Source organism: Cinclus cinclus, chromosome 11 (assembly GCF_963662255.1).
Source record: "Cinclus cinclus chromosome 11, bCinCin1.1, whole genome shotgun sequence".
Classification (NCBI taxonomy): Eukaryota; Metazoa; Chordata; class Aves; order Passeriformes; family Cinclidae; genus Cinclus; species Cinclus cinclus.
Genome location: NC_085056.1, coordinates 2,691,761 through 2,718,040, shown reverse-complemented (window position 1 = coordinate 2,718,040; position 26,280 = coordinate 2,691,761). Strand labels below are relative to the sequence as shown.

The 26,280-nt window shown below is 48.6% G+C and overlaps 2 protein-coding genes across 3 annotated transcripts; one reads left to right on the top strand and one right to left on the bottom strand.

Annotated features, from left to right (window-relative positions):
• Positions 1-2,127: 2,127 nt before the first annotated feature.
• On the bottom strand, positions 2,128-4,223 carry FOXC2 (forkhead box C2). The gene has a single exon (XM_062500045.1). It carries the CDS (start codon positions 4,221-4,223, stop codon positions 2,757-2,759), a length of 1,467 nt encoding a protein of 488 aa, XP_062356029.1. The 3' UTR covers positions 2,128-2,756.
• A 6,049-nt stretch (positions 4,224-10,272) lies between these two features.
• On the top strand, positions 10,273-25,902 carry MTHFSD (methenyltetrahydrofolate synthetase domain containing). Of its 2 annotated transcripts, none has more exons than XM_062500081.1 (7): positions 10,273-10,479; positions 11,057-11,170; positions 11,807-11,920; positions 13,704-13,794; positions 14,545-14,657; positions 14,869-14,994; positions 22,535-25,902. In XM_062500081.1, exons 1-7 carry the CDS (start codon positions 10,273-10,275, stop codon positions 23,048-23,050), a joined length of 1,281 nt encoding a protein of 426 aa, XP_062356065.1. In that variant the 3' UTR covers positions 23,051-25,902. The 2 variants fall into 2 exon arrangements, with proteins under 2 accessions (XP_062356065.1, XP_062356066.1); XM_062500082.1 differs by lacking the exon at positions 11,057-11,170 and adding an exon at positions 10,901-11,020.
• Positions 25,903-26,280: the final 378 nt, after the last annotated feature.

Below are 26,280 nucleotides of genomic sequence, written 5' to 3'. Positions count from 1 at the left end.
GACAGGGACAGGACGGGACACAGCAGAGGGACAATGCTCGCAGCCCCTGCAGGAGCTCTCCAGAGGGACGCACAGCCCGTGCGGGAGCGTCCTGCCGGGGCGAGGTGCGGCCAGAAACACCAAAAATGAGTTTTAGGGGGAAATGGGATCCCTGGAACTGTCCAGCAGCAGCGCTGGGGGAGGCTGCAAAAAGCTCTGGGGGTGTCCCGAACGCCGGCACCGCATCCCATCCCTGCCTGAGGAAAAGGGTCCCCGAGTGGCCTGGTGGGAAGATGCGGGAGCAGCGGCGATCCCGGGACATCTCGGCGAGTGTGGGAAAACCCAGAGCAAGCACCTGACTTCAGTCATCTCCCCCCAAAGTGTCCCCGGGATCCACGCAGGAAAAAAAAATCCCACGGGAAGAGGGCCTGGACCGCGGAAGAATTCTTTCCCAATTCGTATTTTACCCCCCCCCCCCCCCCCCCCCGCCCGCCGCTTTTTCTCCTATTTATTTTCTTGTCACCATTTTACACCCTTTATTTCACTGGGGGTTTTTTTATTATTATTTTTTACACTCTGTATTTTCATTTATTAAAGAGTGCCCTTTGACTTTTATTTCATTTTAAAAAAATAAAATATAAAATTAAATAAAAAGCACCCTCTGAGAGCCAGGAAAAACGGCAGAGAGGTTTTTTTTTTTAACAAGAATATTCCTTAAAATACAGATCGAGTGAGGCTAGGACATTTTTTTCTCATTTAAATCGAGAGTTTCGGTGCTTTTTGCCAGCTTTCAAGCGCAGGCTAAATTTAACCGGTCAAAACCAATTTAGATAATCGATTTCAACAGTATGACGTGGGTATAAATCCCTCCCGAACCCCCCCCAAAAAAGGGTTTTGAAGGACACTGGGGGCTGCGGGAGGCGGGATGGGGGCACGGTTGGGATTTATCCCCTGTAAATGCTGGGTGGATGTGGTTTTACAGCTGGAAAAGGAGCCTGGCGGGTTCGAAAAGTTCCAAAGACCTCCTAAACTCTGCTTTAGGCTTTATCGGCATTCCCAGATTTTCAGGATTGCTAAATCCGCCGGTTTGCCCTGGATTAAAGCTGCCTGAAAAGTCTAAAAGATGATTTGGGAAAAAGCAGAATATCTGGCAGTGCCCGGCCTTGCGAACAGGAGCTTAAACAGATGAAGAGAAAGTTAATATCAGCCAATTCTTCAAACAAGAGAGGATTCCAAAACTGAAATGATTCTCCAGTGAACTTTCCACCTTTCTAAGACTCCGTGGCGAGGCCGGGTTGAAATAATCGCTCGCACTCCCAGGCACTCGGGATTACATTCAAGGAAATAAATAAGTAAATAAATAAAATGGATTTTTTAGAGGGGGTTGTTTTAAGCTCTGGAAAGAGGCGGCCAAGGGCACCGAGACACCGAGCCCCCAGCAAGGGCCGCACTCGCTCGGGCCGGTAGGAGAAGAAATTCCCCTCCCTGTTCCTCCTGTTTTTTTCCCCTCTTTTCCCCATCGGACGCCTGGGAGAATTCCCGAAATTTCAGGGATTCGGGATTGAGGGGGCTCAGCCCATTCCTTCCCCCCCCCCCCCCCCACCCTCCCCAGTTGTACAATTCCAGCTGTTCACACGAATTCAACATGTTTTCCAAGAAAGAAACCTTCAGGAAAACCACTTCGCTTAAAAAAAAAAAAAAAATCTGTCACGTTTTGTGCGTGAAGGAAAGGTGAAGGGAGGGGGAAAAAAAACCACCAAAAACAACCAAACAAAACAACAACTGTAAAAACCCCAGATTAGACACAGAGAAGACTTGGAGCAGAAAAAAAACCAGCATGGATTTATTTTAAGGTAAGTACAACAATTAGGACCACATAAGACAAACGAACTTTGAAGCAGGTTAAAGCAAATAGTCCTTAGGAATAGTAAAGGTGAAATCTATTATACAAAACATCACACGTCGTAAATAATAATAAAAAAAGTATCAGATACTTTGTCTATTTTTTCCTTAAAAAAATCCACCAGCAAAAAATAAATTATTTCCTCATCTTGCGAAAAGAACAGCTCTAAAAAGAAAGAAAATCTATTTCATAATTGTACACAGAAGAAGAAGAAATCACTTGTCATTAATTTGGAAGTTAGGAACCTTTGGGCGAGACAAAAATAATCCAGTGAACTCAACTTTAAATATTATATTAATGGCTCTGAAAATCAGCCTGATTAGAAATCCACATATTTTTTACAGCACAACAGAGAACTCAAAAAATACCCAGGACATATATTTATATATAAATTTATAAACTTTTTTTTCCTTTTAAAACGTATAAATGGTCGTTGTGATATTGGTCCATAACTTATTTTTCTGAGACCCCCTATACTTTAGCATATAAAATTTGCCACTTTTAGATAGACATATATATATATATAATTTTTTTAACTTTTTCCTTTTCTTTCTTTTTTTTATGGTTTTTTTTTCCTTTTTCAAACGAGACATGCCCCTTTTTTCAAGTAAAATATACTTGTCCGGAATTTAAGGAGGCCCAAAAGCGGTGCTTTTGGCATCTTCGAACTTGCGAATTTCACTTTGAAGTGAGAAAACTTCCAACTTCAAAACTGTGGCCGCAAAGTCCACGGGGAAGCTTGTCAGATTTTTTTTATTGTTATTATTATTATTATTGGTGTGGGTTTATTTCTCCCGATTTTTTTTTAATAATAATTATTAATAATAATTTTTAATGGGTCTAAGCGGGGAGGGGGGAGGTGTGTGGCGGCTACTCAGTACTTAGTGCAGTCGTAGGAGTAGGGGGCGGCGTGGCGATATAGGGAGGGTGCGGATCTGTAGGGGATCTGACAGGCGGAGTTGCTGCTCACCTGGTGCTCGCTCAGCGCCGCGCTCTCCATCCCCAGCCGGTGCGACGTGAACATTTCCCGCACGTTGGGAAAAGTCTGCTGCTGAGAGCCGAAAGTGTGCCCGGGCAGGTGGCTCAGCTCAGCGCCGTGGTTGAGGTACCAAGAAGCCGCGGGCTGTCCCCCCGCCGCCCCTCCGCCACCGCCGCCGCCTCCATGGGGATGCCCGGCGCCCAGCGCTCCGTCCTGCCCCGCGGGCAAGCTCAGCGTGCCAAGAGGCGACGGGGCACCGGTGGGATGCTCGGCTAGCCCGTCCTCCAGCGGAGCGCACATGTGGGCCGGCCTGTCGCCGCTGTAGAGGCTCATAGCCCGCATGCTGCAGTGGTAGCTCCCACTAGCGTCCAGCGCCTGGCTGCACGCCGCGCCGTAGCCCGACGGCTGCCCCGAGGGGTAGCCCAGCGCTAGCCCTCCGCCCGTCCTGCCCGAGGCGGCACTCACCGGGCTCAGATCCCCCGCGGGGGAAGTCCGCAGGGTCATGATGCTCTCCACGCTGAAGCCCGGCAGCCCGTTACCGGCGGGGTGATGCTCGGGCAGCGCCGCGTCCGGAGAGGAGGCGGCGGGGGGCGAGGCGGCGCTGCGGGGGCTGTCCCGCAGGGCCCCGCCGCTGGCCGGGCTCAGCGTCTCCACCTTGGTGATCACGGGCAGCTCGGGGGACGCCGTCTCGCTCTTGATCACCACCTTCTTCTCGGAGGCCGGCGCCGAGGCGGAGGAAGAGGAAGAGGAGGCTTCCTTGGGAAGGTCGGCACCGGGCAGCCCGGGGGGCTTGGGCTGCTCCTTCAGCAGCCGCTCCCGGGCCTCCTCTTTCTCCTTGGAGACATCCTTCTTCTTGAAGCGTCTCCGGCGGCGCAGGAAGCTGCCGTTCTCGAACATGTTGTAGGAGTCGGGGTCCAGGGTCCAGTAGCTGCCCTTGCCCGGTTTCTTGTCGTCGCGGGGCACCTTGACGAAGCACTCGTTGAGCGAGAGGTTGTGGCGGATGCTGTTCTGCCAGCCCTGCTTGTTCTCTCGGTAGAAAGGGAAGCGGTCCATGATGAACTGGTAAATCCCATTGAGCGTGATCTTCTTGTCGGGGGCGTTCTGGATGGCCATGGTGATGAGGGCGATGTAGCTGTAAGGTGGCTTCACCAGGTCCTTGGGGGCGGTGGGCTGGTGCGGGTGGTAGGGGCCGTAGGAGCGCCCCATGCCCGCCGCGTACTGCTCGGCGTGGCCCGAATAGACGCTCATGGGGTTGCCCATGCCGCCGTACGTCCCGGCAGCCCGGTAGTAGTTCTGCTCGCTTAAATACGGCACCACTCCCAAAGCGTTGGGGTCCGAGACGGAATAGCGAGCCTGCATCATGGAGATGCGCTTCCCGGTGCCGGGGAGGCGAGGAGGAAGAGGAGGACGGTGGAAGGGCCTCACCCCCGTCCGGGACCCCTCCGCGGAGAAGGGAGAGAGGGAGAGAGCGGGAGAGAGAGAGACAGAGAGAGAGTCTCGGAGCCGAGCTAAATCCCAGCGTGTCCTCTAGCAGCGGCACCGCAGCGGCATCCTCCGGGTCGCCGGGGACAGGGTGGTTTCTGGCGGCCTCTCCCTCCCTCTGTATGACTGTGATTCTGGTACACACGCCTACGGCCCGCGGCGGGCACTGCTGCGGGGAGCTGGGCTGGGATAGGGGGAGGGTGCCCCTGTTCTCGCAGGAAAAGGGAATTAAAAAAAAAAAAAAAAAGAAAAAAACCAAAACCAAAACAAAGCCGAAGATTTAAAAAAAAAAAATCTGGGGGAAAAAAAAATATTAAAAATAAAAAGAAGAAAAAGCAGTCTTGCGGAAACCCCAGTCCTTGTCACAACAACGGCCCGAAACGTTCCGGAGCCCCCGGAGGGGTGCGGGAGCCGCCGAGCTCCCTCCCGGCCGCGCTGCGCAGCTTCAAAACTCGCCCCGCGCCGCCGCCGCGCTTTTACTCCCCGCTGGCCCCGCCCCCCGCCGCGCCCGCCAGCCAATGGGAGCCCGCGGTTCCGCGGACACAGCCAATGGGAGCGCGCGGCGCCGCGGCCACAGCCAATGGGAGCGCGGGACGCGGCGGCTCTGGCGGGCGGCCCCCGCGCCGCTCCCGGGTCGGGCCGATCCCCGCGCCGGGCACCCCCGGCCCCCTCCGCACGGAATTGAACCATTCGGCCCCAAAAAACTGCCCCGAGCCGGCCGGGGGGATCTGCCCGCTGCCCGCCCCGCAGATAACCACCGAGGTTTTAAGCATTTTTTTGCAGGCAGGCTGATGGCGGGGATGGTGGGAGAGGTGACACCGGTATCGCGGCGTCGCTGTGGCCGGCAGGTCCCGCGTTCCCATTTTTAAATACATTTCAGTGCAATTCCTCGGGAGAGGCCGCTGGGTGCTCGCCCGGTGGCGGTGACATCGCGCCTCGGCCCCGCTGGCGCCGTCGCTGCGGGTTCAGGGGTTCCTCTGCAGCTTTGGGGGAGTTTGGGGCTATTTTGTGACTACACAAAAAACACGGCAAAACCAACCAAAATCAGAGAGCGCATTTAAGTGTCTATTTTTTTTATTTTTTTTTTTTTCGTTCGGGGCGTTGAGATGGATTTTCTTGTGCCTGTGAAATCCGCCCCTCTGCCTTGTCCCTAATGAGTTCATTAGAGGCAATCATAGTGGGACAATTAGGGACGCATGGTGACCAAGTGTAAACTCAAGTCTTGGGGGAAACTGCTGCGAATTGTTCTGTTCCACCCGAGAGAAGCGTGGATCTGCCGGGCGAAGGAGCCGAGGTGGCAAACGAGCGATTTCCCCACCCCGCAGAGAAAAAGAAAAAAATAAATCAGAACATATCTATAATCAAAAATAGCGCTGCAAAATCGATTCGAGCCCGAAAAGAGCGAGATAAGGCCGAAATAAAATTGCTGTCACTTCGGCCGGGCTCCTTCTCGCCGCCTCCCCCGAGCCTGGCTTCTGCCGCTCTGATTCCTAAGCGGTGATTTTTGGGTTTCTTTACACTGTAATTTTGCCTTGCCCTCCTTGCAATTTGTGTGGTTTCGTAAGGCTTTAAACAAAGATTTTTTTTTTTTTCCCCTTAAAGTCGGGCTGGGATTTTTGTCTGGCTGCTGGGACCGAGGGTCCCTTTCCCGCTCCGGGGCGGTGAGGACGAGACCGCAGCCGGCTCCGGCCGTGGGAACCCGGCGGGGTTGTTAATTACCGGAGATTTTCTTAATAAGAAAGGAAACGATTTTATGCGATAACTGAGGGAAAGGAAAAAAATTAAATTATGAGGCAGCTCCTCTACAAGGAGGGATGGTAAAAAATTATCTGCGATGGAAAAATTGATTTGGAAGTTTCTCCGGGCGCTTCAAAATCGTTACTTGATTTTGACGGGAATAATTTTGAATGTTCGGGGAGGGTTCCGTCCACCGAGTGAACGTCCGGATATATTTGGGGGGGGGAAAAAATAGTGAATTCAGCGAGATAAGCTGATACTTTTTGTGTAAATGTACAACCATAAGAGAAAACTTGTAATTTTTTTTTTCTGGAATAATTTGAGAACGACTTCACACTTTTATGTTCGGCTTTTAAATAAATCACATTTCTCGTATTAATTTGGGCTGCGTCTTAGCGTACACAAGCACATGGGATTTCTTTAACGATATAAGTTTATAAAATGCAGGAATTTTTAAAAACAGAGCTTGAGCAAAGCCACCCCTGCGGTGTCGCAGTGCTGTCCCTTCCTAGAAGCCTGGAGAAATATCCTTGATGGAGTCTTACCTCTTCTCGGCTGCAAACTTTACCGACCTGAATTTCTACAGAACCCCCAGAAAAGGCAAAAGTTATTTTTTGCTTGCTGCTGCTGGGCACCGAGCAGAGACTGAACCAGCGGGCTCGGAAAAGCCCAAAATTCGAACGGCTTAGTGAAAAAAAAAAAAAAAAAATCAGCATTATGAAAAATACGGGGGGAGCGCGGGGAGAGGAGCCCCTTCGAGGAGGAGAGCGAGAGGTGCTTGGAAATGCGGGATTCGCCCCGCGGGGCTCCCTTCACCCGGTTCTCCGGGGGAGCCGCCGGTTTTCTTCTCGCAGCCTTTACCGGCGGCGGAGCTTTCGCAGCGCTCGGGGCCCCCGGGGGCCGCTCCGGGGCTGCTCCCGGGGCTGCTCCCGGTGAGGCTTCGAGGCCATTCCTGGGACCGCTCCCGGAGCCGCTCCGGGGCCGTTCCCGGGCGGTTCCTGGTGTCGTTCCTGGGCTATTCCCGGAGCCGCTCCGGGGTCGTTCCCGGGCCGTTCCCGGTGTCGCTCTCGGAGCCGCTCTAGAGCCGTTCCCGGGCCGTTCCCGGTGTCGTTCCCGGGCCGTTCCCGGTGTCGTTCCCGGGCTGTTCCCGGTGTTATTCCCGGGCCCTTCCCGGGGCCGCTCCGGTCTCACCTGCCCGCGCGGGCTCCGCGCGGCGTGTGTCGCCCTCCAGGGGACACCGAGGGGACTGCAGCGCTCCCGGGCACCGTCCGGGCGAGGGACAGCGCGGGGGACAGGGACAGAGGGACAGACAGAGAGGGACAGAGGGACAGAGATGGGGACAGAGGGACAGGGACAGGGACAGGGACAGGGACAGGGGGACAGGGATGGGGACAGAGGGACAGAGAGACAGGGACAGAGACAAAGGCACAGAGATGGGGACAGAAGGACAGAGGGACAGGAAAGGGAGACAGGGACAGAGAGAGAGAGGGACAGAGACAGAGGCACAGAGATGGGGACACAGGGAGAGAGGGACAGACATGGGGACAGTGAGAGACTGAGCAGGAAAAGAGGAAAGAGGGAGAAGTGTGGGACAGAGGATGGAAGTGAGAACAACGGAAAGAGAGGATGAGTGGAGAAAACAAGTGGGCAGAGGAAAAGTAGGAAAGAGAGAAAAGGAATGAGAAAGGAAGAAATTAAGGAGGGGAAGAGTGAGGGGGAAAAGGGGAGGAAGGGAGGAAAGAAGGAAGGGAGGGAGGGAGGGAGGGAGGAAGGAAGGAAGGAAGGAAGGAAGGAAGGAAGGAAGGAAGGAAGGAAGGAAGGAAGGAAGGAAGGAAGGAAAAGAAGCTCTGTCTGGCACCAGTGCAAACCCATTGATGCACATGAATTTCTCCCAGTTTGGCACCTGTACTGGCGAGGGCAGGAAGCTCTGGTTGCAGGGGGCTGATCCATCCCAATTTTTCAGACATTGCTGGGCTCAAACAGCCCGGATCAAAAGGCAACCCTACCTGCCTTAAGGTGCCTCCTTCACCGTGTTATTTCATAAACACAAAAATTCACTCATGCACTCTTTATTCACACATGGAAATCCACACTACTTGCATTAATAGGAAAGATGTTAAAAATGCTTCCCTTTAAAATTTGTAGCCTTTTTAAAATTTTCACTATTGAACTCCAAGCATAACATTATGGCTGGTTTAAAGCTCATTTTTGTGTGCATTTGGGCTTATTTTCATGGCTGTCCAGGCATGTTCAGTCTGCATTTCTAAGGAATGACTCCCGCAGCACAAGGAGTTTATTTCTGCATTTTTCCCAGGGTTTGGATTCATCCATCCCTCCCTCCCTTTATTTAGGTGTTCTCACAAGGGAGAGCTGCATTTTGTTTGCTTCAAAATCCCAGATTCCTTTTTAACCTCTTCTACTGAAATATTTGATTCAACTAGGTAAAAATGGATTTTAGAAGCGATTCAGGCACATCCAAAGATTGATTTAATTTATAAAGATGGGGTAGCCTTGTCTGCTTCCCAAACAAAAGAGGTTTTCCCGTGGCATCCCTATGAGCTGGTCCAGGCTGCAGTGACATAAAAGACCCTGGAAAAAGGAATTTGGAGCAAATTTAAGCCCTGTGGAGACAAACAAGAGAGTTGAACCAGTAGGAAAAGATGCCACCTATCAGCAAACTCCTTATTTTTTTTAAGGCAAACTACCCAGATTTGTAGAAAGCAGCTTGGGCCCTCCTTTCTGGAAGCATTCCTCGGAAGGAACAGCTTTGCTGAGCGTGCTTGGAGGGAGATGTAGGTGGTCTAGAAGGGTCTCAGCCCTTGATTGTTAAAGGATTAATTACCAGCACTGCTCTCCCTCCCTGGCTTTGCCTTCCCTGGGGTGGGAATGAGTCCCAGCTGGGGTGGGGACATTGGGTGACAGCACCCAGGCAGTGCTGGCACTCCCAGCTCCACAAATTGCTCCTCCATGGCTTGTCCCCTTTGGGGACAGCAGGATTCCCAGGAGTTTTCCAGTTTTCCATGAGTAGGAAATGCAGGAATGAGCTTCAAACACCTCGGCCCAGCTCCACATGGGTGGTCTGCTGTGCCTGGAAAGATTCCCACTGGCTCTAGCAGCATTCCGAGCCAAGGAAAGGAGGAAAGGCTCTTCCCAAACCCCATCACAGCACCAGAGCTCCAAACCCTTTTATTTTTTTTTTTTTTTTTTATGTTTCCAAGTGAAAAGGTGAAGCCTCACCGCAGCATTTATCACGATACGATGCAGATACGAATCCAAATTTGGGAATCGGTCAGAGCTGGAGGGGGACACTGAGCTCGGCAGAGTATTGGTCTATATGGAGAAAAAAAAAACAAAAAAAAATAAAAGAGTTTTCATCTGCCCAGCTCCATCTGCAAGCGCTCACAGAGGACCATCCCAATTTGTTCCGCTTTTTTGGGTTGGCACAGCCACAGCTCTGATGGATCCACAGCATCCAAGCCAAGCACAAACTCTGAAGACACTTCCCGCCACACTTTAAAATAAACCTTCTCTGTTTCATTGTTCCCATGACCCCTCCATTGCACTCCGCTCAGGAATGTCGGGATTCTCAATGTCCTCCTTCTTCTCGGGGTGGTTTTAGCAGAATACGCTAATTCTATAAATAATAAATCATGCAAACAAATCATTTATTATCCAATTAAAGGCGAGTGAGAAGTGAACTTTCGGGAAGCCGGCAGACTGGGGAACCCACGTAGAGACTGGATATTGGTTTATTCACTACCAGCCAAGTTTTAATGGAAAAGTAATTAATGTGAGGGATTATTTTACAAAAAGCGGGGTGGGCTTTTACCCCCTGCCACAAGACGTGATGGTATTTGTATAAATCTCACACTAATGCGCCAGCACAGCTTTTTTTCTTTATGTTTAATTGCAGAAATAAAGCGACCTCCCTTCACCCCGCTCCCCCCAGCTTCGCCTCCGAGGCGTTTTGAGCCCTCAGTGCCGCCGTAGCCGCGGCGCGCGCAGGAGGGGGCGTGGTCAACACAGAGGCTCCACCCCTCTATGCTGACATAATGAGGGGGCGTGGTCTGGTAGTGGGGACGTCACTACTCGGAGGAGCGTGCATGGGGGAGGGCGTGGTGGTGACGTCATGACCGAGCCGAGAGAGGGGGCGGGGCGACGGTGACGTCACGGCGCGGCGGAGAGAGCGGGAATGCGGGAGGGGACGGCGGTGACGTCACGGCGGGCGGGTGAGGGCGGTGATGGCGGTGACGTCACGGCGATGGCGGGCCCGGGCCGGCCGCTCCCCTCAGGGGCCTCCTCCAAGTGGGACATCCGGGAGAAGGTGTGGGAGCACCTGGAGGCCTCCGGCCTGGCCGAGTTCCCGCGGCCCGTGCGCGGCCGCATCCCCAACTTCAAGGTATGGCGGCTGCCGGAGCTGGGCCGCCTCCTCCTGCTGCTGCTCCTTCCCTCCCCACCTCGGGACCGGGCCGGGAGGGACCCCCCAATTCCTCCCAGTTCCTCCCAGTTCCTTCCCCCAGCTCCCTGGGCCAGCGCCCCGCAGCCCTCGAAGGAAAAGAAAAAAAAAAACAAAACCACCCCGTCAGTTATCGAGACCCAGAATGGTTTGAATTGGAAGGGAGTTTAAAGCTCATTCACTTCCACTATGCCAGGTTGCTTCAAGCCTTGTCCAACCTGGACATTTGCAGGGATTAACAGAAAATTAACAGCCCCTCAATGAAAAATCTCTGGAAATCAGCCTCTGTGGAGGGTGAAAGGTTCTGAATTGCCCATCTCTGCTGTGAGCTGCTGGGTGATCCGCTGGTATTTTATGCAAACAGGGCGCTTCCCATGCTGCCACGAGGCTCCTGGGCTTGCAGGCTTTCCAGGCTGCCTGTACAGTAAAAATAAACCCCGATGCTCCCCAGAGGAACGCCCGCTTCCTAACGCTGGAAATAAGTGCAGATATTCTCCTGTTGGCTCCTTCCCTCTCCCAGGGCTCTCTGCAGGCCTGCTGCTCTCTCAGGGAGCTGGATGTGTTCAGCAGAGCTCGGGAGGTGAAGGTGGATCCTGACAAACCTCTGGAAGGTGCCCGGCTGGCGGCTCTGCAGGTAAAGGTGCCTTGGCACACCTGAGGAGGAGCTGGGAGGTGACAGCAGAGCCTGGCAGCACCTCAGCAACACCTGGCACTGCATCTTCAGGAGTTATGTGCAGCTTATTTGTGAGTCAGTAGGTATTATGGAATGGTTTAGGTTGGAAGGAATTGGAAAGATAATTCAGTTCCAACCTCCTGCCATGGCCAGGGACACCTTCCACCATCCCAGGTTGCTCCAAGCCCCAGTGTCCAACCCGGCCTTGGACACTTCCAGGGATCCAGGGGTAGCCACTGCTGTTCTGGGTACCCTGTGCCAGGGTGTCCCCACTCTCACAGGGAGGAATTTCTGTCCTAACACCCAATCTTTACCCTGCCCTTCGTCAGTTTGAAGCTATTATCTCTTAAAAAGCTATTTAGAGACGTTGCTTTAAAGAAGGGGATGTCTTTAAAGGTATGTCCTCAGATAGCTTCAGATGTATGTCTTACCCTTTATTTCTTTCTGCATTGGAGAAAATTAATCTTACAAAACACTACATAACCAGCAACACTAACTACGACATAACAAATGAAATGTTTGGCCATGTAGTTTTTACTGTGTGACAATAAAAATACTTCTTCAGTGTAAAATGAACCTTTTCATGTGGTTCCCCAGGCAAGGAAGACTTTGCTGGTTCCCACACCACGTCTGAGGAGTGGGCTGTTCAATAGGATTGTTCCCCCTCCGGGTGCAACCAAGGAGATCCTGAGAAGATGTGCCACGTCTCAGGTGGGAATGAGGGATGAGGGAGGGCTCAGTTAACTTGTGGGACAGTGTGGGGTTAGGATGGATCAGCTGGAAGCTGCAAAACCTGAAGCGTCTTCCTGTTGGGATGTTATTCCTGGGTTTGTGTACAAAACTGCCATCGATCATATTGAAACCAGGAGATTTAGTCTTAGCAGGACAGTACTGATATTTCTGAGGGTTTTTTTGGAAAATCATGAGTGACTTGAGGTGAGTTGGATCTTTTTTCAGGCTCCTACATTCTGTACTTTTTGAGCTGCTGAATCCTCTGGGGATTATTTCAGTGCTCTTAGGCATTACCAGATAAGAAAGACTAGGAGTTTTTTTTAGGAGTCCAGCATCCAAAGCACCGTGAATTGTGGCATTTGCATGCAGTGAGGCCCGGACGCGTGGTGAGGTTTGGGTTTGCAGCGTGGTCTCTTGCTGCCCTCTCGTGTTTCAATCTCACTGTACAGCTGAAGGCTCTGGCCAGAGAACCCTGGCAGGTTTTATATCCTTCTTTATTTGCCGTGAAAACCCAACTGGTACAGCATTAAGAGGTTACTATATGGTTTTATTTCCTCCTTTATCTCCTGCTAAAGGCAATAAAGTTCTGCCCAAGCCCATAAACAACTGAGGTTGTAAATGGCTGGTAATTAGTAGTGACTTTCTTTGTTGGAAGTTCTTTTAGTCAATAACTAATTAAGCTGTTCAGCGCTGAAGAGCACTTTTGAAAGAGACCTTTCTCTTGGCCTGCTGTCTGATCTGGGTTCTTACCACCCTGTGTCTGGTTTTTCCCCCAGCCCACTAATGAAAAAACGCTGTTGGCAGTTTGTGTTTACAAAGCACTGTGCAAACAATCCTTACCACACTGCTGGGAAGTGCCTGATGGGCATTAGTGCTGATAGTCAGTCACAAATTACTGAATTCTTGGGGTTTGTGCTCTGCGCAGAAAATGTTTGGCTCTTTGTTGTGGTTTTAATATTGTTAATTTATAGTTAGCACTGACTTCAGTTGGTGTGAGGAGCATTTACAGTGGGCTCTACACATGTATTGGGAGTGATTGAATCACAAGATATATTTTTAATACTTCTAAAGCTCTGACATTTAAAAACCCAAGTAAACATAATTTCTGCAATCTGGACAGAATTTTTGTTAAAATGAGAACAGATTGAAGAGGAGTGGGTGGGGATTAACAGGGGGAGAGGGGAAGGAAAAAATATTTGCATCACTTTGTGTAACTTCAGATTTCTGTGTGCTGTAGCTGTTTGTGTCTAAATTAACGTTGTGATTTGTATGCCAGAATTCATTAAAGCATTTGTAGTGCTCTGGTATTCCTCAAGTTTTTAGTAGAGAAGGGAAGCGTAAATAGGAAGTATCACTTGCCCTCATTTTTACGAACTGATTTCCAAAAAAGTGTTTCAAAATACCAGGTTTGGATCCTAAATAAATAACCTTGCTTCTAAAAGTGCCCACCTCCCTCAGCTCTCCTTGCAGTGTGCCAAAATTCTTGTCAGTGTAGTAGGGAATCTATTCTAGGATTCCCTGGGGGATAACTTCCCAGACAAGTACAGCTTGGCTAAACATGGAAGAGACCCTTGAAAACGTGGGGACTTACTTGGATTTATCAAAATATCCTGGATTTCTGCCTCAGTGCTTGGAAGACTGTGCAATCTGCAAACATCAAATGCTGGGGTTTTTTGTGTTTTTTTGTTTGTTTGTTTGTTTTTTGTTTGTTTGTTTGTTTTTTGGTTTTTGGTTTTGTTTTTTTTTTTTGTTTTTCCTGCAGGGTGTCAAAGACTACAGCGTGCCTGTGGGGCTGGATGGGAAAGCACAAGTGGACTTGGTTGTTGTGGGATCAGTGGCTGTCTCTGAAAAAGGTAAGGAAAAACTTCCAGCAGAAAGGTTCCAGTGTCAGGAAGGCCACACCACGTGGCAGAGACAGATTTATCCTTGGAGCTGAGTTGTGGCCTTGGGCTCTGCCTCTGTGTGTGACAAATCCCTGCTCCCCATCCCAGCCAGAAGCAGCAGTGCCTCCAGGATGCAGTGGGCACACAGCAGAGGCCTCAGAGATGTTTTGGCCTTCAGGAAAACTCTTGAGGCAAGCAGTTATTTGTGTTTTAAAGGAATCCAAGCAGGCTGCCTGGTCACACAGTCTGATGTGTTAGATCTGCTGATTCAGTACCTGTTTGGGGATCAGATTTTGCATTTTCTAGTGTTTTGGAAACCTGCTGGTGCTGAAAAATTTTCCACTGACTTTATCCCTTGCCTAAAATAACAGAGTTTTTGTGTGTGACCCAGACTCCTCTTTACCTACATTAACCTGTGTTGGACATAAATAGAAGATTCTAAATAAAATTGCTAAATAAACTGCTGTGTTAACTGCATTAAATTTGTTTATTCTGAATGGAAAGCTTCTAGTATCTTTTAGGAGTCATTGAAACTGAAACATTGAAACATTTTATTTCATTTCAGTGCTGATTTCAAGCAAAGTTGCACTCTGTGAGAGATGCTGATCTGATTTTTTTCTAGAGTTACAACTTGCAGACTGCAGGGTTAATTACATGATTTTAACAACAGCTTTCCACTCTGCTGTTTGTTGTTTTTTTTTCCACTTTTCTGTGCTTTAGGCTGGAGAATAGGCAAAGGGGAGGGTTATGCAGACATGGAATATGCAATGATGGTGTCCATGGGTGCAGTGCAGGAGGACACACCTGTGGTTACCATTGTGCACGACTGCCAGGTGAGTTCAGATGTTCAAATATCCCCTCTCCAGCAGGGAGGGAACTCTGGGACACTTCCTGCTCTGTCTGGAGAAGAGACATGGAATGATGCTGGTTTGGCATCTTTATTCCCATTGTCTTTGATGGATTTTCATGTGACAAGACATCAGGAATGGGGCACAGTTTTAGGGAATTTGTTTTTAGCTACTTAACCAAATCTCTGCCTTGTAGGTGCTTGACATAGCAGAGGAGCTCCTGGATGATCATGATTTAACTGTGGATTACATCCTCACTCCAACCAGGATTATCCAGACTAATTGCAAACGACCAAAACCTCAGGGAATAATGTGGCACAAGGCAAGTTCAGTCTTAATTCAAGTTAAATCTTAAACCTTTGCAGCTGGTGGCTTACTGGTACCAACTAGCTGCTGATAAAGCTCCCATTTTTATATATGAACAATTTTTTTTAGAAATTAGAAATACTTGGTAAAAAAGCAGATGTGTTTGTCAGGCGAAACAAAACAGCAGCATCTGTGTGCAGTGGGGTTTAAGGGGTAATGGTGAGCAGGGGGGATATTTCCCTACATGTGAGGTTGCTGCCCCATCCCTGGAAGTGTCCAAGGCCAGGCTGGATGGGCTTGGAGCAATCTGGGATAGTGGGAGGTGTCCCAGGGGTTGGAACTGGTGGGTAGGAGTCTGTGCTGCTCTGGTTGGGAAAGGAAAAACACAAGCTGCTGCTGGAACATTCCTCTTTCTGTAGTGGATTCACTTTCCAAGGATAAATTTGTAGCTGGAGTTTGTTTTCAGGTGGAAGAGCAGTGACTTTAAACATGAATCTTTATTGCTTGGTGGTTCCTCTATTATGGACTTGGCCTTTTCCTCCTGCCCAGTGTCAGAAACTTCTTCAGCTTCCCAAATAGTCAGAAAAGCTTTAAGTGAATTGTTTTACTGGAGGTTCCTGCTGGGAAAACATTTTCTTTGTCATTGGATTTTCATTTCTAAAATCATCCAGTTAGGGAGCAGACACAGTCCTGCTTGAGTGAGCACAGCAGGAATGCTGAAATTAGGAATTTTGCACCCACATCTTGCAGAAACTGAGAAATCTTAAGGGAATACTTTCAGAGAAATCAGAAGTTGTTGGTTAAAATTTGCCAACCAGCAAAAAGAGTTAAATTTCTTTAGGTAATGTATCTACAACAAACAAATTCTATCCAGGACTATTTTTATTCCTGTGGTGGGAGAGCATTTTACCCTGCCTGTGGTTGAGGATTTGAGGTTATAAATAAATAAATAACAGCTCTGTCTGTCCTCGTGCATTTTTTCCATTGAATTATTTTTGAATTGTAATTTTTTTTAGGATATTATTGAATATAATTGTGTTGAAGGCCTGCCCCTTGTGCTCCATCCATCTTGCCAACATACTTTTGATCAGTTTGTCTGCCTTGGTGTCAGACTTCTCAGTAAGTGGCCTTGCTGACACTTCTTTATTTCTTTTTCTGTGCCTTTAGCAGAAACTGAATTTTCTGCAGCTTTCGCTGAGAGTGGAGCACAGATTGACCCTTTATTTGAATATTTGAGTGTTGATTTAACACCTTGAGCTGTGTGAATTAAACAGGAATATTGGAGAAGACGAGGCAGAGCAGGGATAATCATCACTTTTTCTGTCTTTTTGGGACCAGAACAAAGCGTAGTGACTGTATGAAGAAGAAATTACCATTATTCCCCAGGGAAACAAGCTGACATTTATTTTGTTTGTGCCTGTGGTGGAACCTGGATGTTCAGCTCTTGCACAGAGAGGTTTGGAGGTGGGAGGTCTGGTTAATCACCAGGGTGTGAAAAAGGCAGCATTTGATAGGGGCTATTTAAGTGTTTGTCCTTTGGATTTTCCTGGCTGCTTCTCCATCATTTTCTCTCCATCCTTTTCTCCTTCAAATCCTGGCTTTGCTGGTGCATTCCTGTTCCTCAGAGCAAAACTAAATGAACCAAGAGGAAGTGAGTAAATAAATCCTCCACTTCTAAACATGGGGTTTTGTCAACACAGAGTAGCTTAACTTCATTGTGAAGACCTGTGAGGTGGAAAATACATTGTAAAAAAAAAAAAAAAGTTGATCCTCGGGGAACAGGGCTGGATCAGGCCAGCACAATATTTAGGAGTTTGAAATCCAGGTGTTTGCAAATATGGGATTACACCTAAGCATTGTTGGAAGGATGTGCTGCCAGTTATGCCCACTCTGGGTTTGCAGCTCCAGAGGGAAGGAGGTGCTCACCCAGCTAACAAATCCACGGCTCCATTTCCGTGCTGCGTTTTCCTGGAGTGCTCTTGTGTGTTCTGTGCTGCTTAAAGAGTTTCAAGGAAGAGCCACAATATCATCAATACCAAAGAATCATTATCAAACCCTCTAGAAACACTTGTAAATCCACAGTGCTGGGGGGTGTTTGTGGAGGTTTTGTGCCTCTGAGGTCAGAGTTTTGGGACATTAATTTGAGTTGCTGGAGGGCAGCAAGAGCTGCTGAGAACTGAGCACTCTGGAAAACTTTATTTGGATGCCAGTGCAGAATTATTTGGCTTCATCTGTCTTAAAAACCCAACCCATTGTTTCTGGGAACTCTAAATTCATTAAGCTACTTGCTTATTTAATATTTTCTATGGGTAACTGTGATCTTTATCTGGAGCACTGGCTATTATATTTGTCCCAATTATCAAGTTATTTGTGCTGTGCTTATTTTAAATTGAAACTGTACAGACAAATTAAAATATTTGGGTTCAGGAAGAGGGATATGAGAGTAGCTGGTGGAAAAATCACTGTTTTAGCAAGCATTTCCTTCTGGTTTTGAAATCATTCTTTTGCTGAGGATTTTATAGCAGTAGGAAAAGAATTTTCCTGAAATAAAATGAACCTGGGGGGAATCCCAGTGGAAGAGATGGAAACCCTCTGACAACAAACAGCTTTGATTTGGGGCTGTGAAAGCTCAAGAAATGCATCCATCCAAGCTGACAAATCCTTTAGCAGAAGGAAATTGCAGTGAGTGTAGCCAAGGCTTTGTTTTGATGTGTTTTTTGGGCTAGTGGGAGCAGGGAATGCTTCCACACGTGGTCACACATCTCAACACCTTTGCAAAGTCCCCACTCTCTGCAGAGTCCCTGGAATGCATCTGGCACGGGTGGATTCCAAGTGTGCCTTGAATAAATTTCCCCTGAGGGACACCAGCAGGCTCCACGGGCTGCCAGCTCCCAGAAATATGCCCTTGGATTGTGTGTGCACATATTTGGACATTTTGTGCAAATGAATGATAAAATGTTCAGCTGTGCTGGCCTTGCTGTCCCGGCCTTGTCTGTGCCTCACATCCCTGTTTGCTCCTGGAAATGAGGACACAGAGTGAAAAGTGGGGTCTGTCCTGCAGGTCTTGAACAAATCTGGGGTCAGAGCCCTCTGAGGATGGGCAGAGATGAACCTTGCAAACAGCTTTTGCCCACCTGTTTGGAAGGGCTGATGGATCAGTCTGCACCTTAAAATCATGGAATGGTTTGGGTTGGAAGGGATTTTAAAGAGAATCTTACTCCAGTTGCCTGCACACCTTCCACTGTCCCAGGCTGCTCCACACCTGGCCTTGGACACTTCCAGGGATCCAGGGGCAGCCACAGCTTCTCTGGGTACCCTGTGCCAGGGCCACCCCATCCTCACAGGGAGCAATTCCTTCTCTCTATCTAAACTAAATCTTCCCCTCCTCCATTTTGAGGCCATTTCCTTTGTCCTGTCACTGATGAACAATCCCTCTCCAGCTTCCTTTCAGATCCTGGAAGGTGCTGGGATGTCTCCAGGCTGAACAGCTCCAACTTCCTCAGCCTGTCCCCACAGGGGAGGTGTCCCAGTCCTCCTACCAACTTTGTGGCCTCCTCTGGACTTGATCCAACATTCCATATTTTTCTGATGCTGGGGACACCAGAGCTGACCATGGCATTCCAGGTGGGGTCTCACAAGATCCTCGTGTTCCTGTGGGAAGCAGAACGGAATAGCAGGATAAGGGCAGCCTCCAATCCCATCCAATGCAATCCCATTTGCCCTTCCCTGTCTGCCTCTCTCCAGGATTGCAGTGCTTCCAGGGAATTCTCAGTGCTGTTTGCCTTGGCCTGGGCTGGCTCAGGGGTCAGCATTACTCACTCTGACAGAGGACAAACACATCCTTCATCCTCCCCAGCAAAATGCTGAAAGTGGCTCTGCTCAGAGCTGTGTGGGAGCAGGGGGTGAGGAGAGCCCTGGTGTTCCAGCAGGGATGGTGCAGGACTCCATCTGCCACCACATTTAGGGATCAAACCAGGTCTCCTAGCAATGGATGCTGTGGTTAAGTGCTGGGAGATTTGTGTTGGCACTCAGCATCCAGGACTTTCTTTCCCCAGGTTTCTGTCAGAAAGGGGCCACATTTCCCTCCTCAGCTCCTTTCCCAGTAATTGTGTGCCAGAAGAATTCATCCAGCCTGCTGTCCTCTTTCCCCAGGGCTTTCCCAGCCATGACAGGGAGTAGGCAGGATTATTAAATGATTAATTGCCTTTGGTGGAGTTATTTTTAACTCAGATCACTTCAGAGTTTGTGGCACAGACCCACAAACACTTCTATTAGCCAAACCCAGTGGGCTGAAGTGTGGAATTGGTCTTGCTCAAGGGATAACAAGGAACTTTTTCAGCTTTGGTTTCATTACCAAAGCTCAATCCCAGCACTTAATCCAAAGTCTAAAAACATCAGTAAATGGTTTGGCCTTGACTTTAGAGGGGAGGGGGAAGCTTCCAGTGCTGGGTTTGCCCATGTTCATGTAGCTGAATCAACCAGACTTGGGCTGGAATGTCCCTTAAACTCTGGCTTAGCCTAAAGCAGTGGAAAGGGACAGGGATAAGCGAGGCTAGGGAGGCCTGAGCAGCCAGCACAGCACCCAGAAGTGTACAGCTTGTTTGAAAGAGAGCAGGAATATCTTTGGACTCTCTCCACATGGAAATAAATCCTTGCAATCCTCCACAGCTCACAGGACAAAAGGAACTTTTTGCATGATTGTAATTAGCAACACATTGTACTACCACAGGGTTCTTTAGTTTGCTCTTTTGCAACAGAGCAGAAAAGGCTTTTTCCTCTGCCCTGCTACCCACTGCCCCCTTTGCCCTTTTAGTTCTCACTCCCAAAAACCTAGTGGATTTGTTTGTGGCACTGAAACCCCAAATCGAGTTTCTGCCTTTCCATGGCATAAAAGTGGGAGAAAATAGGGAATGGTTTAGGTTTGATCCAGCTGAAATGTTCTCCTAGACCCCAGAGAAAAAAACCCTTAAGGTAAATCCTCTGTGCCTCTTGTGACAGGAGGCTGTTAGCTGACAGTGTCAGAACTTTGTCTAGTGTTTTTTACAAATCTTTGCTAATACAAAAAAATACAAGTCCTAAATCAGCTGCCTTTGCTGCTTTGGTGCTGTGAAGGTTTGTTTCTGTTGTGTCTGCACAGGGCTGGATTTTAAGGGAACGACACAATCACTTCACGGTGGTGTTTGATCAGAACTTAAAAGAAAATGGTTCATAGCCCTTACAAAAATCCCAGAATCATTGAGGTTGGAAAAAACCTCCAAAATCATCAAGCCCAACCTGTGACTGATCCCAGACCCGACAACTGAGTGCCATATCCTGTCTTTCCTTAAACACCTCCAGGGATGAGGACTCCACCACCTCCCTGGGCGGTAATTCCAATGTCTAATCTCCTTTTCTGTGCAGAAATTCCTACTCAAACAGAAATGCTGTTGTCACTGCATCTTCCTGTGGTTGCCAGGAACCTGAAACAGTAGCTCCAAGAGCTGCAGTCTGATGCCAGAATGTACTTAGTGAGAGGAGATGCCTGGTGAAGTCTCTTCGAGATTGTGCTGTTCCCTGGATTATCTGATCCCTGCCCTTGGATTGTCTTTGAAAGCCTGGGAATTCCAGAGTTTATCCTCTCAGTGCCCATCTCTGATTGCCCTAATCTCCAAAACCCTGAGGGTTTGCCCTTGGTAGCATTTCCCTTTCTAACCAAACACCCAAGCCATGCCTTGGCAACTGAGTAATTTCAGGATGAAAGGAACTGTTCTTGGGAAGAAGTTGAGGTTGTGATTTGGGGCCAGGAGTGATTGGTTGCATGAGAACAGAAAAATGTTTTTCCTGTTTGGTTTAATTAGCATAGAGCTTACATTTGACATCAAAATTTGACAGAGGACAACAAATGTTCTTAATTGTTGGCCAGGACAAACAAAGTGAGATCCTTCAGCCCTTGGTTTGATGTTGTAACACTCAGGGAAGGGGAGTTTGCTGTCAAACACAGCACTTGGAATTCTTGGCTGAGAAAAACAAATTAACCCCAGAATCCAAAGAGTAATAACTCTGTAAAATCTGAAAATGGTCTACACCTTTCTGAGTGTGGAGGCTCCTGGAGCAAGTCCCCAGAGCAAGTCCTTGCTGTTTGATGTTGTGTTAGCAGAACTAGCACAGGCTTTATGGAAATCATATTTTTATTTAGTTCCAGCCTGAAATAAGACCTGCTTGTTTGCTCTTCAGAAGATGAGCCCTGGGAGCATTAAGAGAATTCTGTTGAGTGACTTTCCTGCCACCTCATCCTGATATTGCCCCACCCTGGCTTGGCTTTTCCTCGAGTCACTTCAGAGCTGGGCTCCTGTCCCCAGAGAGCTGAGCTTGATGTTGTGCAGATCCAGACTGGCTGTGACTGTAACTGTAGGAGCAGGAATTCAGGGGCTCTGGGATGAGTGAGGTCTGAGCTGGGACATCTGCAGGCATGTGCAGATGGATATTCTGGTGCCTGGGATATGCTGGTGCTGCTCCAGTCCAGCCTGCTGAGGGTGGTGCCCTGCCAGAGTGGCCCGCTCACATTCTGGGCTACTAGCCTGGGTCTCTGCTAGCTCAAGCATTGCTTCCCCAGACTGTTTTGCTCCCTAAATTTCAGCATTGGATCTGGTGTTGATGGATGTTGGACTTGTCCAGCAGCCAAGCAGGAATTCCTCCTCCTTCCAAGCACAGCGTGCAAGCCAAGAGCTCGACCACATTAGCTGGGGAACCACTGCATTTCCTGCCAGTGTCGGAGTGCAGCCTGGGGCATCTCATGCCTCACAAGGATGGGGTTCAGCTGTTGAGAGGAAGAGCCCTTCCAGAAAAGCTCTTTGGGAACAGGCCACGGACGGATGGAAGGAAGGAAGGAGTGACAGGCTCACAGTGTGAAGTGCAGTGTCCGAGCGCTTCCGTTCCCTGCTCCAGCCCAGCAGATCCATGTGGGATCTGAGGAGCTGTGGGTGGTGTGGGAGGTCGGGTGGCACAGAGGGGATGTGCCCCAAGCAGGGGATGTGCCTCCAGCTGGGTCCACATCCATGGGAGCCCTGCTCCAAGGCACGCTCCCGCTGCAGCTTCCACCATTGTGTGACCCAGCCCATGGGATATCCTGTTCTGGGGGAAAAGAGCACCAAGAGCTCTGCAGAATGGAAGTGTATGGTGGATTGGGATGGATTCTGCCAGGGCAGGAGCACAGGCCCTCAGTCAAAGCAAACACAGAGGGAGAATAACGAGAATGCAGATCTGAAAGCACTCAGATAAGTAAGTGTCAAATTGGAATAGTCCTGACTTTGGTTGGGATTTGCCTGCTGGATCCACATTGTGCTGCTCGCTTCAAGAGTCATTAATGTTTATTTTTGTCCTGCAGTGTGTATTTAGGGAGAGACTTCTCAATCAGGCCAGCAATTAGGAATATTTGGAATGCTCTGGCACCCTGTGTGGCAGCAGGATAATAAGGTTCCTCTCTTTTTATGGCACAGACGAGCCCTGGTGCTCATCATCTTTTTCTGGAAGGCAAGAAATCCTTTTATAATAATTCTATCCATCTTCCTCCTTTTTAGGTCAGCTCTGAGATGCTGGGAAAAATCCCCATCCTAAAGACTCTTCGAAGCAGGGAGAAGCAGGCTGGCAAAGATGTCACCCTCCAAGATGAACATCCAGCCTTGGCAAACACCAACAGAGCAGCAGTTTCAAACAAGAAGGTGATGGCTGCAAATACCCAGCCATGGGCTGCTCCAGACTCAGCTCCAGTGGGACAGCCCTATGTGGAAAGTGATCCTGTAAATCCCAAATCGGAGGGATCTGACACAATTATCACTGTGTATGTGGGGAACTTGCCTGGCAGCCTGAGAGTGAGCGAGCTGAAGAGTGCTCTGAGGGAATTGCAGCTGATTCCTGCTCGACTGAGCTGGCAGGGAGCACAGCACAGAGCTTTCCTGGATTACAGGGATCCGGGAACTGCAGACAGAGCTGTGTCCTCCTTGCAGGGCCTGAGCCTTGGGGGCAGTGCTCTGAGAGCAGAGCTGGCCAAGAATCAGAGGAGCAAAGGGCAAGGAGAAATCAATAGTCACAAATGAGTGTGGAGGAGAATTAAAAACAAACAGGCAAAAAGGTGTTTTCATTGTTTTGTGAGAAGCCAACCTGAAGTTGTAAGGTTTTTAGTAACCCTCAGGTTTAACAAGAACAAATTTATGCACAAACCTTCCTCACTCCTGCACTTGGACATGCAAAGGTTTGTCCCCACAGGTGACAGAGGAGCCATTTCTCTAGAAACAATTGCCCACAAAGTACCCACACTCTGGTTTTGGTGCTGTTTGGTGGGTTTTTTTTAAGCCTGGCTTAAAGCCCTGCTCTTTGGCACCTGCAGCAAGGTGGTTCCAGTCAGTCATTTAAGGTTAGACCTGCCCCTTTATACCTGTGAGGTTAAAAGCTAGCAACAGGAAATCTGTCCTAGGGGTAACAATTCTGTTTCCTGAAAAATGGGCTTTGCCTGTTGAGAGTTTTGAATTTATTTTTTATAAAAATTGCCAGGGAGAGAGAGAGAGACTGTCTTTCTGTGCTTGAAGTGTTGCTGTGGAAACACTGGCTTAGTTCTAGTTCTAGTAAGAGCTGGAAACATCAAGTGGGAAAGATGGGAAACCTTCTCTGAGCCTTCTGCTACATCAGCCCTTGGTAAACCTTAGATTTCTTATTTCTGAGGAAAGCAAATCCCAGTTTTCTCTGCTTTCCCCCAAAACTGCCTTTCTGATGGATGAGATAATTATAAAATAGCTGCTTTTCCTGATTGTCTCTTATAATGGGCCGTGATTCCTTTGTCTCTGTGAAATATTAGTATTTATTAGTATTACTCGAAATGAAAAGCAGGCACACCATGGTCAGAACTTGGTGCTTAGTCAGGCATGGAATTTTTTGTGAATTTGCTGGAGGTAGTAGCAAAGCCTCTGTGCCTTTGTCACCATCCCTGATGGTGTAATGGCCAATAATGATTTATCTGCTATGGCTCTTTCTACTTTTTTTTTTTTTTCCCCTCTTGGGTTTCCTAGTCCTGAAATACAAGTTGAGTTTTGGCCCAGCCATCTTTTCTAAACAGAAGCACTTTAGCCAGTGATGCTGGGCACATAGTCAAAGTAAGCATCTAAATGGATTTTTTTTTAAAGTAAGAGTTGGAAACTTTATTTTTTTTATTTTTTTTTTCTTTTAGCCAGGGAGTACTGTTAAGTGTATTTTAAACAGATTATTATGCCTGGAGGCTCAGACATTTATTCAGTATTAAATTAAAAGTTTTCATCATCATCATGTGGCTCTGTAGGAAAGGCTCAAGGAAAGCTTTGGAGCTGCATCTCGCCCTGGGATCCCAGCACAGGAAGGACCTGGAGCTGTTGAACAGAGTCCAGAGGAGGCACCAACATGAGCAGAGAGATGGAGCAGCTCTGCTGGGAGGAAAGGTAGAGAAAATTGGGATTGTTCAGCCTGGAGGAAGGAAGGCTTAGGGCTGAGCTCATCGTGGCTTCCCAAATGGAAGTGACTCCTCCTCCCGATGGAGAGGGACATTGCACAGGGGGAATGGCTTCAAAGATAGGATATTAGGGAGAAATCCTGCCCTGGGAGGGTGCTCAGGCCCTGGCACAGGGTGCCCAGAGCAGCTGTGGCTGACCCTGGAGCCCTGGAAGTGTCCAAGGCCAGGCTGGACAGGGCTTGGAGCAGCCTGGGACAGTGGAAGGTGTCCTTGTTCCCACCACAGGGGTTGGAACAAGGTGATCTTTCAAATCCCTTCCAACCCAAACCATTCTGTCATCCTGTGAACTTCTTGTTAAGTCAGCAAAGGATCTGGAAAAAATCATTCTGTTCTTTGTACAGCTCCAAATGATGTCCAGTATCACCGAGTCCAAATGCAGACAAGCACTGCACAACCCTCTGGGTCTCATTTCAGGGCTTGTGCATTCAAGGCTGAGAGTCAGGGTTGTGTTACTACCCAAACACACTCACTGCATCATCAGGTTCCAAAGCAGAGGAAAGAAAAGCAAAAAAAAATAATTATCCATCCCTGCCTGCCTCTTCCAAATGATGGCAAATTGAGTAATGGGATCATTTGCTATTCCTTTTGACTCTGGGATATTTCGTGCTCTGCTGAAGATGTCCAGGTGACCTTAGCAGTTAAAAGCCAATGACTCTGCCAACAACAACTTCCAGCATCTCAAACTTCCCCTGTTGCATTTCAGGTGGAGGCACCCTTTTCTGGTCACATTTGTGGGAATCACATCCTCTGCCTTCTTTCCTTTCTTCCCATCTGAAGTTTCAGAGCAGATGTGTTTATGTGTTCTGGAAATGTGGTAACTTTGCTTGCTTTCCTGTCAGCCCAGCCTGCAGTCAGGGGCCAGTTTTGTTTGGACAAACATCTGGATGTTTTTCTGTTTGCAGTTGTGGTTCTGGGTGAAGCCCACAGGTGAGCAGTGTCAAAAATCTTGGCTCTTTCCAGCCTGTCACTTTTTTCTGTCATGTATTTCAAGGCCACATTTCACTGCATTTACCCAGTGTCCTGTTGGCTTTCCCAGTTGAGAGTTAAACTCCAAACCATGCTATGAGGAGATGCTAACTAGGGGTATGCAAATATGAAATCAGGAGGAATTTCTGCATGGAAAGGGTTGTCAGAAATTGGAAGGGGCTGCCCAGGGGGGTGGTGGAGGTGTCCAAGGAGAAGCTGGACATGGCACTCAGTGCTCTGGGCTGGTGGCAAGGTGGGCATGGGTCACAGATTGGATTTGATTATCCTAGAGCTCTTTTTCAACTTTTATGATTCTGTGAACTGTAGTTAGGAAGAAAAAGAATTACTGTAAGCTTAAGCTTATTGACATTGTGAATGGACTGGAAAAATGCTGCAGTGACCCTTGTATTTTTGATCCAGGTTATTAATAAATGTCAAGGTCTTTCAGGTGCTGCCATCTCAGTCAATAAATCCCTCTCTGAAATCCGTGCAGTTCTGCCTTGGAAAGTCAGGGAAGCAGGAGCAGGGATGGGGCTCCTGGTACTGCTCCTCTCCAGCTAAATGACATTTCAGTGCCAGCTGCCAAACTGCTGTTGAATTAAATTAAATTAATTAAACACAAGAGTGGCCAAGGCACAGCCCTGCATGGCCTTCTGGTGTCTCCAGCTGTATGATGTGGATTTTCTCTTGTGGGCTGACCCTAAAGGAAACAGCAGATTGTGTAGAAAAAGTGAATGGGGCAGTCTGCCTCTCTCAGAGCTATTGTTCCAGGCTCTCTGCATGCTCAGGAAGACATCATTTAGAGCAAAGTCAGGAGGGATTTCT

Coding starts and splice junctions, on each gene's coding strand:
- FOXC2 (XM_062500045.1), bottom strand. CDS start 4,223: ATGATGCAGGCTCGCTATTCCGTCTCGGACCCCAACGCTTTGGGAGTG.
- MTHFSD (XM_062500082.1), top strand. CDS start 10,273: ATGCGGGAGGGGACGGCGGTGACGTCACGGCGGGCGGGTGAGGGCGGT. Junction 10,480..10,900: donor GCCGCATCCCCAACTTCAAG/GTATGGCGGCTG, acceptor TTATGCAAACAG/GGCGCTTCCCATGCTGCCAC. Junction 11,921..13,703: donor GAAGATGTGCCACGTCTCAG/GTGGGAATGAGG, acceptor TTTTTCCTGCAG/GGTGTCAAAGACTACAGCGT.